Source organism: Catharus ustulatus, chromosome 6 (genome assembly GCF_009819885.2).
Source record: "Catharus ustulatus isolate bCatUst1 chromosome 6, bCatUst1.pri.v2, whole genome shotgun sequence".
NCBI classification, from domain to species: Eukaryota; Metazoa; Chordata; class Aves; order Passeriformes; family Turdidae; genus Catharus; species Catharus ustulatus.
This window is the reverse complement of record NC_046226.1, coordinates 4,676,583-4,699,095: the sequence shown is the minus strand read 5'-3', so window position 1 is coordinate 4,699,095 and position 22,513 is coordinate 4,676,583. Positions and strand designations below refer to the sequence as shown.

The following is a 22,513-nucleotide window of genomic DNA, read 5'->3' as shown; positions in this document are numbered from 1 at the left end:
GAGCTTTGTTCAGGGTGCTGCAGGAGGGGGATCAAGGACTTGGGAAGCAGCAGGAGCTCAGACCAGAACTGAGCTGAGTGGACTCAATCCTGTTCCCTTTGGCTCCTCTTAGTCCTCACTGGAGTTAAAACCTTGGAGCCTGTTTTCTGCAATAACAGACCTGCTCCCCCATACACATCACCTGTGCTGATCCATGCTGGGTTTGTCTAGAAAATAAAGCTGAAATCAAATGTTCTGTTACCTCTTGGCCTGTTGGTTGTTCTGTTCCCAGGCACTGGGGTTGAATTAAATGTTTCTGGAAAAAAAAAACCACCAACAGCCCTTTCCAATGAAAATGGAATGAGTATCTCTGCTGGGTTTTTGTTTTTGGTTTTTTTTTTTTTTTTTGGTTGGCTGTGTTTTTTTGTGGTTTGGAAGAAGTCCTATGCTCACAGACCTTTTCTTGGGGAAAGCATTTTGTTAAGAGATGCTGTAAACTTTTTATCTGTCTTGTTCTGCCCTGTCCACTCACAGGTCATGGTCGTTAAGCCTGGACTGATTTGATTGCCCTCACTTGATAAATCACCACTTTCTTGTCTTGACTTTTATACTGGTTGGTGTCAACACCTGTACACCCAGGGGCAGGAGAGCTGTTCTGCAGCAGGGCAGGGAACAAACTTGTGTTCTGCAGCATTTAGGGTATTTTTCCTCCTTTAGAACAGTCTACAGCTATTGCTACACTGACTCTCCAGCCTGCCTCAGTGTGGGAGCAATTTGGAGGGGAATGCTCTGGGGATGGTTTTTCTGGTTTAGGAAGAAATCCTTGAATTTGGACAAGAGTAAACAACCTGAAGTTCCCCCCAGGGAAGATTTAGATTGGGTATAGGAGTGAAATTTAATCACTGGAAGAGTGGTCTGGTAGTGGCACAGCTGCCCAGGGCAGTGTGGAGTCATCAGCCCTGGGGGGATTCAAGAGAGGTGTGGATGTGGCACTTGGGGACATGGGTTAGTGGTGGCTTGGGCAGTGCTGGGGAAGGGTTGGACTCGATAATTTGAGAGCCTTTCCAACCTTAATGACTGTGTGATGTGTAAATTCCTCTTCTCCTGAAGCTTCAGTGTGTGGGGTTATGTTATCCTGCTTTGTGTGGTGGGATCTGACCCAACAGTGCAATCCTCCAAGTGTCCCTTTCCCAGTCTCTGCACTTGCCTGGATGCTGAAACTTCCCAAGAGATTGATTTTTCCTTTTTTTTTTTTTATTCCCCCCCTTGTCCCACCACATCCTCCAACCACCTTGATGGCTTTGCAGTGCAGCTGTCTGTGCTTGGCAGAATTCATCCCAGGGGTTTTTACTCTGATATTTGGCAGAGTTTCTGTGCCTGGGTGTGCTGCCCCACCATGGCACAGCACTTTCCTTGCTGATAGCCTCTCCACCTTCCTACCAGCCCTCTCCTGCCAGGCTGTCAAAGGCTCTTGGCAGCATTTTGGAGCTGTGGGATGGTGGCTTTATGACTGATCACGTGAAGGCAGCGCATTAATAATGAAAGAGTTGTCCTAGAAAGGCCTTCCTGCCTTGACAGTCAGCTGTGGTCACAAAAGCAGTGCAGAAAGTGACCCTCAGTGGGGGAGAGCACTTGGCAGAGGTTTATTAATGCCTCTCCCTCCTGCTCTGGCAAGAGCTGGGAGCCACAGACCCCCCATCCCTAATCCTGTTGTTGTTTACACAGCATTATTTACATATTTACATGGTGCTGTCAGCACATGGGGGGACCCTGCAGCACTGAACACCACTAAAATCACAGCTTAAACTGTCAGGGATCACAGCAATCCTCTGTGCTCATTTAGACATCTTTATCCAGTGTGTTTGGTGTGAGGGAGGCTGGGAAGGACAGAGCAAATAACAACTCCAGCTTTTGCTCTGCAACTTCTTTCCTTTTTAGTTTTTTGTAGTTGTTTTTGTTGCACTTAGAATTCAGTTTGTGCCTCTGAGTGAATCTGTCACCTTCCACTGTGCCCCTCTTGCTGCTCAGGGCACAGCAAGATATTTCTCCTGTGTGTTCAGCCTGACAAATGATGGTTCCCTGGCTCTCCTGAGGAGCACAAGTGTTTGCAAACATTAATGGAAAATATCTAAGTATAGAAACATCCTTCTTCACTGAAGGTTTCCTCAGCTGCAGCTCCACTGCCAGCAGCAAGGTTATGAGCTCAGTGCCTTCAGCTCCAGCTTCTCTCAAGCCATCACACCCCCAAAAATTGAATTTGAGGCTTTTACCTGCTGGCTCCTGGTGCTTGTCCAGCTGCTTCAGATTCCCACAGGTTGTGGGGTCCTGCTGGGACAGGGAAATCCCTCACAGGGAGTGTGAGGTGGTCTCATTTCTCCTGCCTAAGCCACAGAAGTCACTGTGGATGGGTGTAGTTTTGTGGTGAAAAACCTCACTTTTGGAGCAAGCACAGTCCCATCCTCTAGGATATCATCCTTGTCACTGTTGGATCCATTCAGAGTCCCATGGTAAAGCCCAGTGTTTCTATTAATAAAGCTGGAAACCCCAAAAACTCTGCTTAAAATGTGTGATTTTTATCTCAGATTTGTTACCTTGGGACTTCCCTACAGCTTCCCCAGGTACCAAATGATAGGACAAGGAGAAACAGCCTCAAGCTGCACCAGGGGAGGTTGAGGTTGGATATTAGGAAAAGTTTCTTTAACTAAAGGATGGTCAGGCATTGTGCCTGGAGAGATTTAAAGGATGTGTGGATGTGGCACTTGGGGCTGGGGTGTTTAGCACTGGATTAACAGTTCAACTCAGTGATCTTAGAGGACTTTTCCAAGCTAAACCATTCCCTAGTACACAAAAATAGTTCACATTGAGCTACAAATGCACATGAAACTCTGGATTACTTCTGCACTTTCACTCCTTGCTCCATTCAGTCTTTCCCAATAGTTTTCTTTCAATCTGCTGCTGAGGCCTTTTGAAGACCATAAGGTGCCAATTTAGGAGGAAAAAAACCATGATTTTGTAGAATGTTTTTGTGTGAAGCACAAACCTTCAGCTTTGTGCTGCTCACTTCTCTTTCCCATCTTCTGAGACTCCCACGGCTGCCTGTTGTGCCTCTGCTCCTGCAATCCCACACTGGGAACTTTGTGGGTTGGTTTTTTGGTTTTTTTTTGGAATTGTAGATTCCTCCCTGTGCCACCAAGTGGTGCTCTGCACTGCACCTTGCAGCAAGGCAAGCTGCTGGTGTTTTGGGAGGGGGTTAAAAAGCTGTTTTGGGATGCAGGAATGAGGCAGAGAGGAGAAGGGAAGGAGCTCAGAGCTTTTTCCTTCCCCCTTGCAGGGCTGTGCTGCAGGCAGCTCATTACTCACAGCTTTCTGCCGGGGCTGGGTGGTGATTGATGAAGCTTGCTGATCATCAGATGTGATAAGTAGTCTCAGCACTTTCAATTTGGGTGTTCAGCTTGGCTGCCTGCAGGCTTTGGAGACAGGGAGATGGCTATCTGTGGCTTCAGCACTCCATCCTGGCAGGTGTGTGGCGTTTGGGCTGCTAAAAATCACAAACAGCTTCTCAAATCCTTGTCCCAGAGTAGTTTTTTCAGAGATAAAAATCCAATGCTTGTTCTTTCTTGGTTGTTTTTTTTCCACCCAGTCTGGGAAAAGCTCTGTTCACGTTCCTCTCCTCTGCTGTTCTGGCTGTTCAGGCTCTGCTGAGTTTTGGGATTGCTGATTGCTGTGCTGCTCTCAGCAGAGGGAAAAGACCTAAATTAACTTTTCCTTGCAGGTTTCCTGGGAGCACTCTCCAGGTGCCACTCTCAGCTTCACAGTTGTGTGTTTTGTATGAAAACATGCACAGAGAAAATTCTGATCTTGATTCCAAATGACAAGCACATTATAATACAGAAACTGCCTATAAAATGGGAATTTAAGGGGCTAAACTACATCCCTGTGAGCTCCATTAGATGCTCTGTGTGGTGTCATTGTGGCAGGAATGATTTTTCCAGGTACCAAAAGCCGTGGTCTGGCAGGATGATGCAGCTAAATCCCAACAGCAGCTCATTTGTATGGAACACAGGGCTAGGACTGGAAGGCAGTGGCTGGGATTGTTTTGTCTGGTGAGCTGAGGAAAACATGCAGTGTTTGGAAGCAAATCCTTGAATTGCAGGGGAAGGAGATGCTGTGGGACAGCACAGTGGATCAGTGGGTTTAGAACATGCACTGGTTTCTCATATTCTCATCTCAAATGATTTTCCAGTCTGTGGGGGCAATTTAATCCAGGCTGGATTGCCACCATCCTGTATGAGGAACAAACACAGCAGAAATAAAGGGATATTTTGGGTAACAAATACTGGGTAACAAAGGGTGATTTGGCTGGATTTTAGTTTTTAATGCCTGGGTGCAGGGGGATGGGTTCTCCCAGTCTGACTGCACCAGGAGGGAGCAGAGTTGTTGTAAATTAAATAAAAGTGCAGAAATGCTGTTTTGATTCTCAGCCTTGAAAAACTAACTGTGAGAAATTCAAAGCATGCCATTGTTCCAGATATTATCTTTCCTTGGTGGGTGGCTCCATCAGTAGCTATTAAATAGCTCCAATGCAAATTCTGGCATAGGATGTCCCTGAGACTTTGGTAACTATAACTTGGGAAAAGAAACTGTGGGAAGACTGGCTCTGTATTTCCCCTGCTCCAGACTTCCTTCAGCATCTGCAGCCAGGTGTGGTTGGAAATAGGATGGTTTGATCCAGTACAGTGCTGCCATTTTAGATCCCAGTGATAAAATATGGCTTAAATATTTATTTTTCCATATGTTAACAGTGCAGACAGCTTTGGAATAAATGGATATCTGCTGTAGCAGAGAATTCATGGAATCACAGAATGGTTTTGGTTGAAAGGGACCTTAAAGATCATCTTTGCAGGGAGACCTGGCACTAAATTCACAGGGATTTCCTCCAAGCCACATTTACCAGCTCTCCTATGAAATGCTGGCTGTGCTGCCTTCTTTCCAACACTTCCCAAGGCCAGGTGGGATGGGGCTGGGAAAGACTCAGTCAGAGTTAAACATAGATCCAGTTATTGCTGCCTCCAGGGCTGGAAATCAGGGAAGGAGCTGCTCTCATTGAGCTGTAATTAGTCAAACAGGGAGCTCTGTAGTTACAGATGTTGGTACACATGCACATCCTTGTTTGCACCCTGCTGCTAGGAAGCAAAAAATTTCTGTATTTCCCACTAATTTGAGAGTCTGGGATAACATCTCTTTGTTCCCCAGCAATTTCAGTGGTGAGCTCCTCCAGATGAAGCCTGTGGGTGTCTCTGTCAGAGCTGGCACAGGTTGGTGCCTTGAGGAGCTCAGCCTGGTGCTCACCTGGAGAGATCTGTGACATTTCTGCCTGCTGAGATGTTTCCTGATGTTTCTTTTCTGTCCCCCTGGCCAGAGGGTGAGGAGGAGGAAGAGGATGAAGAGGAGGAGGAGGAAGAAGAAGAGGAGGAAGAGGAAGATGAGGAGGACAAAGACCTAGACCTGATGGATGAAAGCCTGGAGGGTGACACGGGGCTGCCAGGATTCACACTTCCAGGAGAGACCTCCCAGGAGCCCCTGGCTGGTCTGGAAAACCCAGTGGCCCAGCTGGCTGGGGTATCCTACCAGGTTCCTGACACCATTGAGTGGGAGCAGCAGAACCAGGGTCTGGGTAAGAGAAAAGCCTCTGTTCCTTTTCCCTTCCATCTCCTGCTCCTCTGTCTGCATGAGACAGTCCCTTGCACCAGGCATGGGCTGGCTCTCAAGCTGAACACAAAGCAGGTTCATTCCTGAGGAAACACAGCTCACCAGTGACAACTGGTGGAACTGGGATGTGTCCCAGGCAGTGTGACCTGAGTTGTCATTTTGGGGAAAATATGGATACTCCAAACTCCTTCATCCCCAGACCTTAGTGTTGTCTTGCTGCAAGGTTGGACAAAAAAGCCAAAACAACTTCTTGGGTGAGATTCCTGGGGAAATTTCAGTTCCCTTTGCCCAAGATGGGCTGGTGCAGGGATATTTGTCCTGTGGGGACAAAGGAGTTGGGTATTTTCTCATCAGCCTGTTTGCTATTCAGCAGCCTTGTCTGAGTTCCACTTTTGTGACATTTTAAGAGGTGCAGCCATGGGAACCTGTGCTGGTAGTGTGAAGACAAACCTGCAAAGCCTCTGTAAAGCTTTATACAATTTCCTCCTGCTGTACACAGAGCCCTGTGTTTCATGGCTGGACTGACTTACCCCACCTAGCAGTCAGTGTTTATGTGTGGGGTCCATGTGATCAAGTCAAAGCTGGTGTGGGACAAGGGAGATCTCAGGAAGGAACTTGTCCAGCTTGGCAAAAGGCTCTGGAATCATTTCCCAGAATGCTCAATTCCCAAGCCAAGCCCAGTCAAACACAGTGGGAATGTTTCAGGTGAATTTGTGGGAGCTGAACCACATCTAGACAGAAGCTCTTTATATCTGACTATCAGAGTTGGCTGTTCTGAGAAACTCATCAAATTAAAAAACCAAACAAACAGTCTTTTAAATGTTATCACATATACCTGTGTGAGTTCTGTCACTTCTCCTGAATGCATAATTCTGATTTAACCTGGAGGTTCTCCTCTGTGATGCTGTTTCCAGCCTGCTTTGGTGATGCTGGCTTCTTTAAGTGAATCAAAGATTGTATTTCAATTTCCAGACCTCTGTGGGGTGTTGGCCTTTGAGAGGAGATGGAGTTTGCAGCAGGACTGATCCCTCCCTGTCACATTAAATCCTGCTTGAAAAACACAGTGTTGGGTGGTGGCTCTGCCTGTTTCACATGTCCTGCTGTCCCACCAGGCTGCACAGGAACTGTGGGAGGGAAATAATTCTGAGTTTTTAAGGGTTTCTGGTTGTCTTTGGCAAGCTGGGTGAAAGAGGTATGTGGTGCTGTTGTATGTGACAATGTTTGCCATGAATTTTGGAGGTTATTCTGTGTCAGCTCATGGTTTCTGCAGGTCTGGAGTCACACTGCATTTCCAGCTGCTGGAGGAAGAGGCTCAGGGTAGGAGTTGCATTTTTGGCACAGCAGGCAGGTGAGAAAGCAGTGAGCAGGGCTGATGCTGTTCCTCAGACCCTGGAAAGGACATCTTTCCAAAAGTTTCAGACAAGGAATAAACAGTGGTAAAAAGCAGAATTCTTCTCCCCAGGTTATGATTTATTGATTTCCATGCCCACTGGAGGAGCCCCTGTGAAGTGTGAGCTGTGTCAGCATCAGAGTGACCAGAGCTCAGCCTGAGCACCCGAGGGACTGGCAGGATTTTGGTGTTCTGGAAGTCACCAGATCCAAGAGGTTTGGATTGCCTTGTGGTTTTAGGCTGCTGCAATCAGTGCAAACATCCATGAGAGAGAGAATGAGGCTGTGGCTGAGCTGAGTGCATTTTTAGGAGTTAGATGGGACTTTTGTGCAGTGCTGTGCTGGCAAAAGGAGAGGGATGCAGTGGGATCAGCCTCTCTGCTTGTGACTCACCCCTCTGACTCCAGCAGGCACACTCTTATGTAAAGAGCCATTTATTCCTTTCCTGTCCAGATGACCTCAGTGGTTCTCTCACACTGCTCCTTCCCCATCTGCAGGGTGCAGTGCTCCTAACAGAAAGAGAAATTATTCATGTTTTAGAGGCACAAACAAAATGGAACTAGATGAGGAGATTGGAGATTAAAGGATCTTTAAGATCCAGCCCAAGCCATTCCACAGTTCTGTGATTCTGAGAAAACCAAGGACTTGCATGAGCTCACACTGATAACCTAAGGCCATGGAAGGAGCTGAGCCCAAGGGATGGGAGGGCTGATTTCCTGGGAGTGAGTGGGGAATGGGAGCTGCTTCTGCAGAACTGGAGCCCTTCCCCTCTCCAGAATTTCTGCCCTGGATTCATGGGCACATCAGGACACTCTGTGTCCATTCCTGGTCCTGGCTGTGTGCTTCCTTATGGAGTGTACTTGGGAGGACAGGAAAGGTGGGAAAAGCACACACAGCAGGACACAAGGCTGTTAAGAACAGAAGAAATCCCCCAAACCTGGCAGGAAGCTGGAGGAGCTGCTCCCACAGTTCTGCTGGAGCACCAGGCTCACTGTAAAATACTTGTTAAGCTTTAGATCTCCTGCATGGCTGCACAGGTTATTTTTCTTTGAAACTCTTTTCCTCTAGGTGATTTTCATCTTTGAAAATCCAGTTCTTTTTATTTGGGGACTGCTTTGTAACTGCTGGACATCCCCAGAAGAGTTCTGTGTGGCTCTTCCTTCCCTAAATAGTGCTGAGATGTGAAGAATTTCCCTTATTGTGAAAATTAGGCAGGGTTTGGAAGGGGAAGTTGTTCTGCCTCACCTGGGATGCAACATTGGAAAAGGAGACCTGAAGGAAGGTGACAGTACCCAACAGGGTGAGGGGACAACATCCAAGCACCAAACCTTTACAGTTGGCATTTTCCATTTTTAAAATACTTTGCACACATGTCTTTCTCCTGGGGATGCTTCTGTCCTCTAGCCTTCAGAATTTTGACATTTAAAGCTCAAATCTATAGTGCAGAAGAGCCCAGAAGTGTTGGAATAGCTGTTCTCAGGTCAGTTATTATCGAGCTTGCTTGCTCAGATGCCTGACATGCTGCAAATCCCTGGAGAACAAGGAACTTGATCCACAAAACAGCTTGGCAGAGCAAGAGACAGTTTGGATTTTTGTAGTGGTCAATGAGAAGGCACTGGAGGGACAGAATCATTAAAAATGTCAGTTCTGGGCAGTCAGATGGTCCTGCATTAACTCCAGCTGAGCAGAAGCCATTTGTAAGCAGCAGTAACAAGACTGACAGTTTTACAGCCCATCAACTGGCTCTCTAACCAGCAGAATATAGACAAGAGTAAAGCAGAAAATGAGAAATCTGTGCATTTATAACATGGAATTTCACCCTCCAAAAGCCACCCTGGCAGCCTGCAGCCCTGGGGAAGCAAGGTCTCAATAGGATTTGGGATTTGGTGTCCTGTTTAAGTGCTTTGCCTCTGCATTCTCTGTGAGGTGACTTTGGTGTCTCTACACTTGTTCTTTGATTTGTGTATAGCTGATGTGTGTAGGCAAACACTGAATGCCTGGAGAGTGTCAGAGGAACACAAAGACCAGGTGTATAACTTGAATTTTCAGAGAATAAATAAAACCACTTGATTTTGCCCTGCTCCCTCTTATGTGATGCATTACCAGAACTGCAGTTGGTTGAGGTGGGTTCAAACCTGGTGGACAGTTTTTGGTCCTTTAGTTATTCCTCATGCATCTTAGAGCAGGTAGATTTTGCTGTGCAGCTCCAAGGAGATCAAACCCCTCTGATCTGTTGGTGGTGGCTTCTTCTCCCAGTCCTCAGGAGTTTTTATTCTCTCAGTTCTGTGAGAATTCCTAATTTAACAAAAATGAGGCAAGAGGAAGATGGCTCAGAATTCCAAGCTATTTCCTGATCCTTAGTGCCTGCCAGTCATCCCCATCCCCAGGTGAATAACTCCTGCTATCCACAGCAGGGGATCTACAATTTACTACAATTAAATTGCCTTTAATTTTACCACATTGGGGCATGCAGTAGTTTTGCTTTGTGCATTTAAAATGTATGGAGTTGGTGTTTTATTCTTTCTCCATTTAGGGGCCACTTGATGTAATTTTTTATGTTTGCTATCATGGTTTTACACCTTTGTCTTCATCAACCTGCAGTTCCATATTACACCTGAATTTACTCTCTGTGGTGGCTTGCATGTATGCTAGGTACTATTTTTTATTCTCTGCTTTAACCTAAATCCATTTTTGTCCAGGTCTGCCTTTCTTTAGCTGACCCACTGGTTTGTTCTTTGCACTCACCTGTCTATGGCAGCACCACATTACAGGATTTTAGCTTGTGACAAATCACCTGAGCTGCCTGGTTCCACAGAATTTGATTTTGATTCCCATCAGCCCGTGGAGGAATTGTACACAGGGGTAGGATTTAGAAATTAATTAAAAAAAAACCAACAAAAAAAAAGAAAACTGCAATTGAGGAAGAAGTTATGAAGTGTGACAATATAATTCTCAACATCTAGTTTCCAAAATAAAAACCATGTCTGTGTTTCATGTATTTTTTTGGGTAGGACATTAGTTTTTGCCATAATGGATGATCATAAAACTCTCTCAGGTAATGACAAGGCACTTGCATAATAAACACACTTTTGGAATGTGATTTTTTGTTTTTTAAGGTAATGGATAAAAAAATATTTGCAGCTCTGAGCAGCTACTTACAGAGAAAATAGCTGTCATTGTATTGCAGATCTGTGGTCACAAATGACACTGCATAAACCATATAACAGATGCTCTGGTTATTGGTGGTGAGGCAGAGGAGCAGAAGGACAGTAGTGGAAGATGATGAATGTTTGAAATGTCATTTTTACAGGAAGACAGGATTAATGCTTTTATGGGCAAAAATAACCAGCATTAGGAAGGCAGGAGCTGAGCCTCAGAAATTAGTAATATGTTCTTTAACTGCTGCTCCAAATGGATCTATTTTAAGTACTCTTACAGCTCTTGGCATTGGAACATCAGAGTGCCTTTTAATCTTTAATGCATTTATCTCCTTCATCACCCTGGAAAGGCTCATCTGTGCTTTAAAGGTGGTGAGCAAAACCACAGAGAGTTTTTGCACCAGTGACCCCTCTGGTTTCACGAGGGAGCCTTGGCAGAGTGGGAATTTGAAGGAGGGGAATTAAATGAGTGCTTGGGCATTGCCTTTTCCCCTTCTGGATGCAGGATGTGCACACCTGCAAAGGAAAACTCAGAGAGCCACCATCCTACAATCCACAGGAATCCCAGGTGGGAGAGGCTGGCAGGAGGAGGGTAACCAGCAAATTTTCCTTCCCCACAAGTTCCACAGGAATTTGTGGGAGTTTTGTGGCACCGAGCACTGGCCGTGCAAGCTCTGGGTTCCAGACGGCTGCAGACACAAATGAGCAGTCTCAGGAACAGAGCTGATTATTTTTCCTGTCTTTCTGGGTGCTCCAAATAATTTATACAGTTCCATATGTTCCTTGCTAGCTCCCCTTCCCTCTCCCAAGCAGCAGTGAAGCTCCCACCATCAATCTGTGCCTAACTCAGGTTTCTGTCTCTTGTGAGGGATGTGCACTCCCTTTGGAATTGCTTCTTTTTACCTAAGAGATTGTTCATGGTTGCATCTTAATGCTGGAGCAGACTCATCTTTAATCAGGTTTGTCTTGTCAAAGGGAATTCTGGATCCCATCTGAGAGCAGTGATGATCCTGTCTGCCAGCTCAGGGTGGCATTCAGTGTTACAGCAACAGAGCAGCTCCCAGAGGGGACAGTACACATCAGGGGTGGCTTTGGCTCCTTGTCACATTTAATTCCAAGGTGTTTTGGGGAGTGTGTCTCCCTAATATTCCTTCTTTCTTCAACCAGCCTGAGCTGGGATCTTGGTCAGTGGCACCTTCCAGGGGACACAAAACCTGGACAGGTGTGAGCCCTGTGCTCCTGAGCTGCCACCCTTTTGTGCTCTCCCCTTTTTCCATCCAGCACAAGGCTGCTGTGCCCTTGGGAATGGGGCCAGTGCTGGAGTCCCCATTCCTGGAGGGATTTAAAAGCTGTATGGATGTGGCACTTGGGGACATGGGTTAGTGGTGGCTTGACAGTGCTGGAAAAATGATTGGTCTTGATCTTTGAGGGGCTTTTCAAACTAAACAGTCCTGGAATCCTAAGAGTAAATCAGAGGATTGGAGGGTGTGTTGGTGATTCCCAGCTCAGCTACCACAAACAGGTGACACAAAGCTGCTGCTCACAAGGATCAGGCTGATATTTTACCCTGACATTTTTGTTGGAGTGTATCAGGAAACAGCAGCACTAAAACATCCTTGGATACATTACTTTGAAATACCAGCCCTTCCACAATGTTTATTCCTCCAGTTAAACCTGTGTCAGAGGCAGACTAAGCCCATTTGTTACCAGCCCCTAAGTGCTGCCTCCAGGGGCTGGGGGAGGATTTAGAGGCATTTTCTCAGTTTTGGCTCTGCCTTCCCTCTCCCTGCCCATGGAGAAGATGGAGCCCCACCAGACAATGTATTAAACTGAAGAGATCCTGTCCATCCATGGCATTTCTGCTTCTTTTTCTTGAGAGAGTTGGCATGAAGGCATGATTTCATGCCAGGCTGTGGGAGGAGAGGGGGAATTTTAGTCACCATTGCTGACATGGTTGGTGTGAGAGGTCCCAGTGACTGGGGACAGTTTCTAATGGATGCTGGGATACGTGGATGAATCCAAGTCTGAGGGCTGCTGCCAGTCCTGCCTGCCCTAATCCCCATTGCAAAAATCAGAAAAATTGCAGATTACATTGCTCAAAACTCCCAGGCTTCAGGGTTCCAACAAATTCCCACCACCCTGCCAGGCAAAAAATGAAATAGCTGCAAGGAGGATTCAGCAGCTTCTCTGGTGGAAACATCTGTGCACATCCCCTGCACAGCTCAGGCAAGGGAGTCTTGGGTGATTCTGTGTTCAGAGAGCTTTAGGGAAGGTTTGCTAAGGGGAACCCTTCACCAAAAGTTGTCAAACTTTGGAACAGGCTGCCCAGGGAAGTGATTGTCCCACCAGCCCTGGAAGTGTTCAGAAAACTCGTGGATGTGGTTTGGGCATGGAAATGGTGGCTGGTGCTGGGTTGGTGGTTGGACTTGATGATCTTTCAGCATTAATGATTCTATTAAATTCTCCCTCCTTGGCTTGCTGGGTAGCACAGAAGAGCAGCACCAGGCTCCTGGGCTTTCCCAGCACAGGAAGACTCCTAAAAATCTTTCTGCTCCACCTCCAGTTGCTCTTGTCAGCCCAAGAAAGCAAAGCTGGAAAACTCAGGCACGTGTCTGAGTGATCCTGACCTTCCCCAGCTGTCTGCCTCCATCCATCTGTTTGACACATCCTTTAAAGTCAGGATGTGTCTGCCTCAGAGCATGACTTTGCATTTGCTGCTCCAGGTAATTTATCTTGGTTTTTTTGCCTGGATTCAAGGGTAGGGTCCATTAGCCTGCTCAGAGCTCCGTGCTGCATCTGCTGCCCAAGCACCGCTGGGTTCCTGCACAGCATGGGGAGGCAGGAATCCTTCTGGGCTGTCAGCTGCCTTGGGCTGCCTGTCCCCTTGCCTGCCAGCCCCACTGGAATGTGAATCACAGTGTCTTTGCTCTCTCTTTGATCTGCAGCAATCCTTGTCCTCTCCCATCCCTGCAGTTTCAGTGCACACTTCTCAGTGTGCTTTGCCTCTCCTCCCACCCTTCAGTTTATACATCAGAAAACTTGGCTTTATTTAGACAGGGGAGCTGGTTTGGAGCTCCTCTCTCCCTTTGGATTTTAGCTTGATTGAAGAACAGGGCAGGGCTGTGCCTTCCCTGGGTGAGAGTTACTCATTTTTCCTTTGTGTGCCTGCCTGGGTGGCCTTTGCCAAATAAAAAGAGGCTTGTCCTTATGTTGGAGAAATCACATTTATTTTCTAATAGTGATCTATACTGCAGTGCAAAACTCTGTCTGTTTTCATGGCATTCAGAAAATGGAGAGAGGGGAATGTGAAGGTTCCTCAGCCTTGAATTGCCTCTGTCCTTCTGGGGATTTACGTCAGAGCTGATCTTTGGGGTTAAAATGTTGGCCCCATGGCAGAGCTGAAAAATGGAGGAAAAGAGCTTTTTGCAACTAGCAGCAGGGAGAGAGAGGGTAATTTATTGAGAGGGCAATTTTTAAATGTTCCTTCCTAAAGAGAATGTAGATGCACTTTCTGCTTGGACAGTGCAAACCACAAATGACTGATGCTAAACCTGTCTCCCCTCTGATGTTCACTCAGATTAACATTCTTGAGGATCTAAGGAGATCCAAGTTATTTCCTAGAAGGATGCTCTCTCTCTAAAAATATATATATTTATGTAGAAGTTCTGCTCTGCCTCAGAGTGAGTTAGGAACATATATTGGAAATAAGCAAATTGCTCAGATTTTTGTCTGACAATAAAATAATTACCTCAAACATCCAGCAGTTGTTGTTTTGCAAAGAAGCTGAGTATCAACATTAATCACAGACAGGGGTCGATATGGTGAGAATTACTGGAGGCTTTTGCTTTCTTTTTTCTTTTTTCCCTCCTTGTTTTTGAGTAATTCTAATCACAGCCTCATCCAAACCTGGGCTGTAATAAAGGGTTTCAGGCTGCTCCCTGATAGCCTATCATTTATTTTAATATCCAGCAGCACCATCTGTGCTTGAGGCTTTATTAATGTGAAGTGAGGCAAGAGGTTCTCCAGCCTGAGTGCCTTCTGCTTTTCCCAAATCCCCCTTTCCCTGTGGCCACTCAGGCTGCCTTTCTCACTCAGGTGTGAGTGGGTTTGCAGGAGTGGCTGTTCCGTTCAGCAGTGCCACATGTGCTGCTCTCACTGTCCCCTTAAGCTTGATGTGCCCATGCCAAGGTGATCCAGAGGGTGCTCCAAGGTCCCTGTCAGGCCCAGGAAGCCACCCCTGGCACATGTGGCATCTTGGTGGCCCTCCTGTGCTTTTGCTGTTACTCCAGTTTTGTGCCAGTTACTCCAGCATTTCCTCCTGCACACTTTGGGACAGGGCATTTCTGAGACCCCTCAGTGGCTTTGGTGTATGCTTTGGTTTAGGACTGAGGAGAGGTTTAAAGAACAGTAGGACTTTCCTTTTTTTTTTTAATATAATCTGAATGTGCTTCAAGCTCCTGCCAGCAGTTCCCCTGGATATATTACCTGGTGTGGGTGGGCAGGAGAGTTCCCCTGTCCTCATCTCCCTGGCATCAGCCAGGACAGGTCTGCAGCTCCCTGGATTGCTCCTGAGGCTGCTGGAGCCCCCTCTGATGGCCTGGCAGCTCAGGTGTTTCCCCCCTCTGCTCTTCAGTGCATAGAAGTTAGGTTGGACATTATGAAAAAATTCTTCCACCAAGGTGTTGTCCAGCACTGCCCAGGGAAGGGGTGGAGTGCCCAGCCCAAAACCTGTGGATGTGGCACTTGGGGATGTGGGTGGCCTTGGCAATGCTGGGGGAATGGTTAAACTTGATCATCTTAGGTAGCTTTTCCAACTTAAACAATTCTGTAGTTCTGTGATTCTAAAAGCAGATTTTGCTAACTGGGTTTCCCAGGTGATGAGTGCTGCACCCATCCTGCCCTGTCCCCAGCCCTGAGCAGGGATGTTCCCCATCTGAGATGTTCCCCACAGTCCCTCTGAGCTTGGGATGGGTGGGTCTCAATGCTCAGGGGGAATACATGGGGAAAAACAGGGATTATTTATGCCTGGGTAAGTAGGAGCTCAGATACTGCTTCTGAAATCCTGGAGAAAATCCTGGGGACAGTCAAGTTCCAGGGGGAAATTGAGGCTGAGAGTTGTTTTTATTGTTAGTCCTGTAACCACAAGAGAGTGAATTTGAATGGCAAACTGGGGACTCTTGGCAAAGAGGAGAAATTAAAGGGGAGGATGATAGAGCAGGAGCACTGGCCTGGAGGGATGTGGGGGATAAAGGAACAGAGAGAAAAAGAGCAACCAGCATTTAAACTCTGAATATTCTGTACCACTCTGCCCCTCTGTGCTTCTGGAGAGGGATACAGCAGGGATGGAAAGGAAGAAGGAGATAACCAAAAAGACAAATTAATGTGGATAATAGAGGATAAATGGGATTCTGTGCAAGGAATGACTGCAGAGATCTTGTCCAGAGTGCCAGGAGGAAGAGCAAGGGGGGTGTTGCTGTGTGCTGTCCCATCCATAAACTTTTCCTAAAAAAATGCTCTTGGTCCTGCCAGCCTCACTAAGCCAGGCTGACCTCTGGTCTGGCCCAAACTGCCTCATCTGATTACAGCCATTTTTCAAATGAATCCTTGAGCAAATCACTTCCCCACCCTGTACCTGAGTCCTGGTGCTCATGGATGTGACAGTTCCAGTGTGGGGGCTCATTCTTTCAGGTTCTTTTGGGCAGTACTGACTCTTCTTTGCATATTTGTAGAGCATTTATCACATGTGTGTGTGTGATCTCAGGCAGCCTTTCAGCTCTCACAGTGATAGAAATTGATAACAAGAAATCCAGTCTCTTCCTCCTGTATTACATGTTGCTCATTAAATGTTCACAGTTGCTGGGACAAAAATCTGTATTGAAGCCTGGTAAAGTGGGAGGCTGTGACCCCTGGATCAGCAGAGGGTTGGTGCAGGCAGGAGAGTGAGGAAGGGAACTGTCAGCTCTGGGTTTGCCTTTCTCTGGGAGCATCTGCCTTCAGGGATGGGATGTGGGGCTCAGCTGATCCAGAACAACCACTGAATTTTATTCCTTTGGCACAAGGTTCCCCTATGGCCCTTAACCATGTGCAGGGACAGAAAACCCAAAAACCTGTCTGGTGTTCCAGCTGTGACTCAGGAAGGGAAGGGACCTTCCCAAGCATTTTCAGGGTCTTTCAGATTCACCAGGCTCCACACAAAACATTTTTATACTGAAATCAGAGATGTGACCTTGTCAATAATTGGACTGAGGGACCAAAGACAGACAGCTGGGTGCAGACTGGGTGTGAATCTGTGTCATCCCCCTCCCTGGGTGAGGACTTTGCATGTTTTATTTGTGATCAGTTCATTTCCCTCTTGCATGATCTTACCTCAGGTGTTCAAGGCAGAAAAGCTGGTGCAATAGCACAGAAAGCCATGGCATTTCCAGCCAGGCACCAGCTTTGCTTTGCTCAGCTTCCCAGGGGCTTGTTTGCTGTTCCCAGATACCAAATGGAAATTTTCCTGGATGCATCAATTACCTGTGGATCCCCAAGGATGGTTATGGGTCCCACAGCTCACATGGAAATGTCTGGGTTGTTGCTCCTTTGGTTTTGGTAGATCTGTTTATCTCTTTGAAATGGACTTAAAAAATGAGACTTCAGCTCCTGTATCCCTTTGGGTTCAGGTAAATGTGGACAAATAGCATTTCTCAGTCTGGAGAGATTGATAAATCAGGATGTTGTGATGAACTGGTTTGAGTCAACACTTTTTTGGGTCTGCCAATCAAACCTGTGACTAGGCTGGATCAGTTATTGCCAAAATCTGTCAACTGATTGACAATATTACAGGGTAAGGCCACTAAACTGCTTTTCATGTTTAGGACTAAATTTCAGAAGTGCTCTGCAGTTTCATTGTTTTCTGTACTCACAAGGAATCTCAGATTTCAGGGGGCCCCTAGAGGTTTTGTTTGTGCTCTGGAAAAGGCAGCTTTCCCCCTGGGAATTCCTTGTGCAGAATATTTACAGTTAAAAAAAAAATTGCAGCTACTCCTTTAGAAGACTAAGGGGAGATTTTGGCAACCCCAACCTCTTTCCTCACTAATATTTGTTAGTCTTGCAGCTGAGGGAAGAGCAGTTCACTTGGAAATCACAGAATTTCATCTTGCCATGAGGAAGGATTCCTTCCATTATCCCAGGTTGTTCCAAGCCCCATCCAAGCTGGATTTGAACATTCTAGGAGTGGGGCAGCCACAGCTTCTCTGGGCAAGCTCTACCAATGCCCCACCAGTCAACAAAAAGAATTTATTCCCAACATCTAATCTAAATATCTTCTCTTTCAAAACCACTGTGCAATCAGGCCACTACAAAAAATGAGTTTAAAAAGTGTCCTCTGCTTATTTCTTCCTCATGGTTTGTCAGTGATTTCTTTCTGTGTCTGCAGAATCTGTATTTCTAGAGGGCTGAGACCACCCTTGCCAAGCCAACAGAAAATTTTCTTTCTGTGTTTAGGAAAGCAGGCAGAACCTCATGGCCCTCAGCATTTAGATCATAAAGACTTGCTGCTTCTCTGAAAGCAGATTGACCTCTGAGGCTTTATCCAGATAATGTTGTGAAGGTTGTCTTGCATCAAATTGTTTCTTCATTATTTGAACAGATGATGGCAGCAAAATCAGGAGTTCACTCAGAGATATTCAAAATATCTTCTTAGAGCCACATCATATCAGTGTCCTAATCAGAGAGTGGGTTCCAATCAGGGAAATGCCCTTTCAGGGTAAGTAAATTGTTGCTGATTATCTTAATCTGCTTGGAGAGGCTCCAGATCTGTTCATTTGTGAGTGGAAGGACTGGAATTACACAGGAGCAGTGCTCTGTGCCATGTGAGAAATAAATGGGAAGGGTGCACAGCAGAGGATCTGAGGATAAATCAGCCTTTTCACTGCAGAGCTTGCCTGGGAGGTGATGGTGATTTTATAAAGCTCAGTGGATGGCAGCAAACTTCACCAAGATTCTGGGATGTTAATTTGTCTGCAAACAAAAAAAAGCCAAAACCTGTAACTGTTCATAGGTGCTGCAGAGAAAAGAGAGGTTTTGCCTCACAGCAGCCTCTGGAGCAGCCTCTGCACTGCAATCACATTTAATGCATGAGGAGCTGGAGGTACAAGGGATTGTTTGCTTAGTTTGGTGTTTGCCCTCTCAAGCCAGGGCAGCTCTCTCAGGTGTGGATAAAATGTGAAGGGGAGCCAGGAGCTGCAGGCTCCAGGTGATGGCCAGGCACTGCTCCAGGTTGCTGCTGAGTCCTGCCAGTGCAGTTCTGCACCATCAGCCCCATGAAACCAGGTTTGCTTGTCTGGGGCTTGAACTTGGCCTTGTGCTTTTTTGAAATGCAGATCAAAAGAGGTCAGGTCCTGCCCCAGCCCACACCTCGAGCCAGCAATCAAAATTGCTCCTCTTCTTCAAAGCATTTCCCTTCAGAGTTTTTATGAAGTGTTTGAAATCAGCCAGTTTCCCCCATGCAGGCTAAAAGTGGAGTTGCCTTCACCACCTTTTGTCTGCCCAATGTGTTTGTAGCTCCTTCATTTGGACAAACCAGCATAAGTCACGTTCTGCCTCCTCTAAGAATTTTTGTCTCAAACTTGTTTTCTCCTCAGCCAGCATAGGCTCAGTGAAAACTTTTGTTATTACTGAGAAATAGCCATGGAATTACAGCTGTGCTGAAGATATTTGCAGGTTTTCCCTCTGTTTTCTCTGCTGGCTTTGGGTCTCCATTTGGCTGTAAATAGAATCAGAGAATCACAGAATGGTTTTGGTGGGAAGAGATCCTAAAGCTCATCCAGTTCCAACCCCCTGCCATGGGCAGGGACACCTTCCACTGTCCCAGGTTGCTCCAAGCCCTGTCCAATCTTTGGACCCATCCAGGGATCCAGGGACAGCCACAGCTTCTCTGTGCCAGGGCCTCAGCACCTTCACTGTGGTGCTGTCAGCTTTGGATTCCCAGGGAGCAGATGAAGATGCTTGTTTATATTAGAGAACTGTTGTGAGTGCAATTAATAAAGCTGCCAAGCTGAAAAGTAGTTGAAGAGCTAAATATCATTATATAATGAGACCTCCTTCCCAGTAAATGATGTGAAAAATGATTTCTTGCGAAGAATAACAAATTGCTGTGGCTTTTTACCCTAATTGTAGATGCTTGATTCTAATTTGTTGTTTGTCATTTCCATGTAAATGAAGAGTTTTAGCTATAATTACCACATTTATGGCAAACAAGATATTATCATTTTCCAATGCTCACGAAGCACTGGCATGTTTAGGAGTAGAAGAAGTGAATAATTATCCCCCTTGTGCAGTTCTAGGGAGGGGTCTGCAAGTCTCAGTATCCAGCTCAGGCCTTGCACAGAGGCAGCTGATGCCATTAACCCTCTTCTGCATTTGGGGAACCAGCTCAGAGACGTGAAGTGACTTTCCCAGAGCACCCAGCATTGCTCCAGGTACCCAGATCCCTCTGCACAGCATCTTCTTGTCATCACTCTCACAGCACAAAGCACAGCAGAGCCACTGTTTTGGTTGGCACTGAATTTCCTGGGATAACTGTCCTAGTTATCCCAGTTCAGAGGAGCTGTGGCTGCCCCATCCCTGGCAGGGCTCAAGGCCAGGTTGGACAGGGCTTGGAGCACCCTGGGACAGTGGAAAGTGTCCCTGCCCACAGCAGGGGGCTGGAACTGGGTGGGCTTTAAGGTTCCTTTCCACCCAAACCATTGTGTGACTCTGATGACTCTCTGCTCCACCAGAATCTGCCTTTTCCGTTGCCCAGTTATAAATCAGAGTGCTGAGCTTTGTGACCATGGGAGGCTGTGCAGCATCTGGCCTGACCCCACAGCACTGGTTTGGGATGAGCACACATCTGTGTGAAGGGCTCATTGTGACAAAAGCCCAGAGAGGGCAATGTCCCCTGAAATGTCAGTCAGGAAAGAGCTGCAGGATGTCCCAGTGTCAAACACAAGGACTTGTAGTGCTGGGTTCCCTCCCGCCCCAGGCACTCTGCTCCTCTGGCACAGCACACAGTGAGGCCAAAGCCTTGGCCTGAGAGGTGACACCAAAATCACCTCAAAATATTCCCCAACCTGAGCCTTCCTCGTTGGGAAATCATTTCAAGGCAGTGCCAGGCAGGGATTGAGCAGGTGTGCCCTGGAGGGGCTGATTTCTGCTGGGAATGCATCCAGCACCCCAGTGCTGTGCAGGGATGATTGCCCAGAGCCACTCTGGGTCCTGTGGGCACCAAGCAGCCTGGCAGGGCAGGAGAGATGCCTGAGTGACATTCCATTCCAGCAGGGCTGCAGTGACACTTGTGATGCACCAGATCCTGCTGCTTGGTTCTTCCATCATCCCTTGAAGGTAGTGCTCAGAGTGCTCCCCTGCCCTCTGCACAGTGGCAGGGCTCATTCCAGGAGCCCTGCAGGGAGGGGAAGGCTCATTCCCAGTGCTCTGGCTCCATGCCCTGTGCTGGTACCTCCCTGTCTGCCTCATTCCAGGCACAGAGTGTTTCAGTGCCATCGCTTTCCTGGAGCTCACAGCCTGCCCAGCCCTGCCTCTCCTCTGACCTCCAAGGAGTGCAGCAGCTCCTGCAGTTTTCCTGGTTTTTAGGGGATAAAATCTGCCACTGACTCAGCCCTGTGTAGATAGAGGAATAAATCACTCATGAGATCCTGCTGTGCCCATGTTCTCTCCTGGTTTGCTTTGTCCTTTGTTCATTCCCTTTCACCTCTGTGATTTTCTGAGGGCCCATTCCCATAGGTGTACCTGGAATGTTAAAAGCAGTTGGGAATAGTTTTGGGAAAACTGACAGAGGTTTAGATGGGATATTTGGAAGAAGTTTTTGATTGTGAGGGTGGTGATGCCCTGGCACAGGGTGCCCAGAGCTGTGGCTGCTCCATCCCTGGAAGTGTTCCAGGCCGGGCTGGACAGGGCTTGGAGCAACCTGGGACAGTGGAAAATGGGTTGGAACAGGATGCTTAAAATAATGGCTCATCCTAAAGAACATTTGTGTCCAAAACATCCCATTTTACTGTGATTTAATATTTGTGCTGCCTTAGCTCCCAGAACATCCCACACAGATGGAGGGGTTACAGTAGGGGCTATTAAACTGTGAAGGAAGAGGCTCTGACACAAGGAAAAGAAGCACAAGTGACCTATTAGATATGATCTATTACATCTTTAATATTCCCATAGTAAGGATGGAAAATGGAATAAGAGATCAATTTACTTGCCCACAGTTATACAAGAAGTCAGGGACAGGTGTCAGGAACTTTAAGTTTAACTTTTGGTGTTTAATCACAAGAGAATGGAATCCCAGTGGGACTTGATGCTCAGTTCTGGATGCAGGAGGAATGTGGGATAAGGCTTGTCCTGTGAGCAATCATAAGCAAGTTCATTTTCCTTTTGTGACTAACACTGGCCAATGCTGCTTTTCCCGAGGATTTGGAGGAAAATGAGTCTCTGTGATAACCAGATCTTATTTTTAGCATCTAATCGATGCTCAGGGCTTTGTGGTTTAATTAGTGGAATAATTGTTTGCTGAAAACACAGTCTAATACCAGTTTTTTCCTTCAAAGGTCAACTCCATCATTTTTGTTTCCAGCCATTTAGTTCTTTATTGATCTTTATGTCATTTCATGGGGAGTGCTGCATCTTGACAGATGAAATAAAGGCCAAAACTTGAAATAAGAAAAATACATCCTTTTTCTTTAACACAAAAATGGAAAATCCCCAATTTCAGCCCTTGCTGGCAAATCCTTCATACAGTGTCCCCTGGAAATAGGATTCTGAAAATTACTTTTGTTCTTTATGGAAGGAAAAAAGAATCTTTTTGTGAGCCTGATTAATATCAGACATAAACTGAAGCACAGGAAGGGATTTTGCAGTGTAGCTGCTGATCCCTGAAGGTAGATAAGGCCATGGGCTCTGTCAGCAGGGCAGGAAGATCTCTGTGCTTTGCATTTAGAGAGGGCTGAATGAGAAATGCCCTCTCCTCTCAGTGTAGGGGAGTATCAGGTGGCTTCAGCTGGAGAATTTGAAGGTGTTTAATCAAATTACAGCCACCACCATTCTGCTGCTGCCCTCCAGCTGCAGTGAGATCTGCTGGAGCAGAGGGATGGATGAGGGGCTCTCCACCTGAGCTTCTCCACTCCTGCCATCACTGCCACCTGACATTTAGTTTTCATTTGCAAAAATCTATTCAGTCTTTGCCAGACTATGAGAGAGGCTGCTAGACTCTGGAGCTGAAAACAGGTTTAGTAAAAAATGGGCAT

The 22,513-nt window shown here is 46.7% G+C and overlaps 1 protein-coding gene across 2 annotated transcripts in view; it reads left to right on the top strand.

Moving 5' to 3' along the window:
• ARMH4 (armadillo like helical domain containing 4) overlaps positions 1–22,513 on the top strand; it is a 53,837-nt gene that overhangs the window by 14,084 nt on the left and 17,240 nt on the right. For both annotated transcript variants that reach the window (XM_033062513.2, XM_033062512.1), the window contains exon 5: positions 5,399–5,653. In XM_033062513.2, coding sequence (XP_032918404.1) covers positions 5,399–5,653 — 255 coding nt within the window. The remainder of the gene's footprint in view (positions 1–5,398; positions 5,654–22,513) is intronic.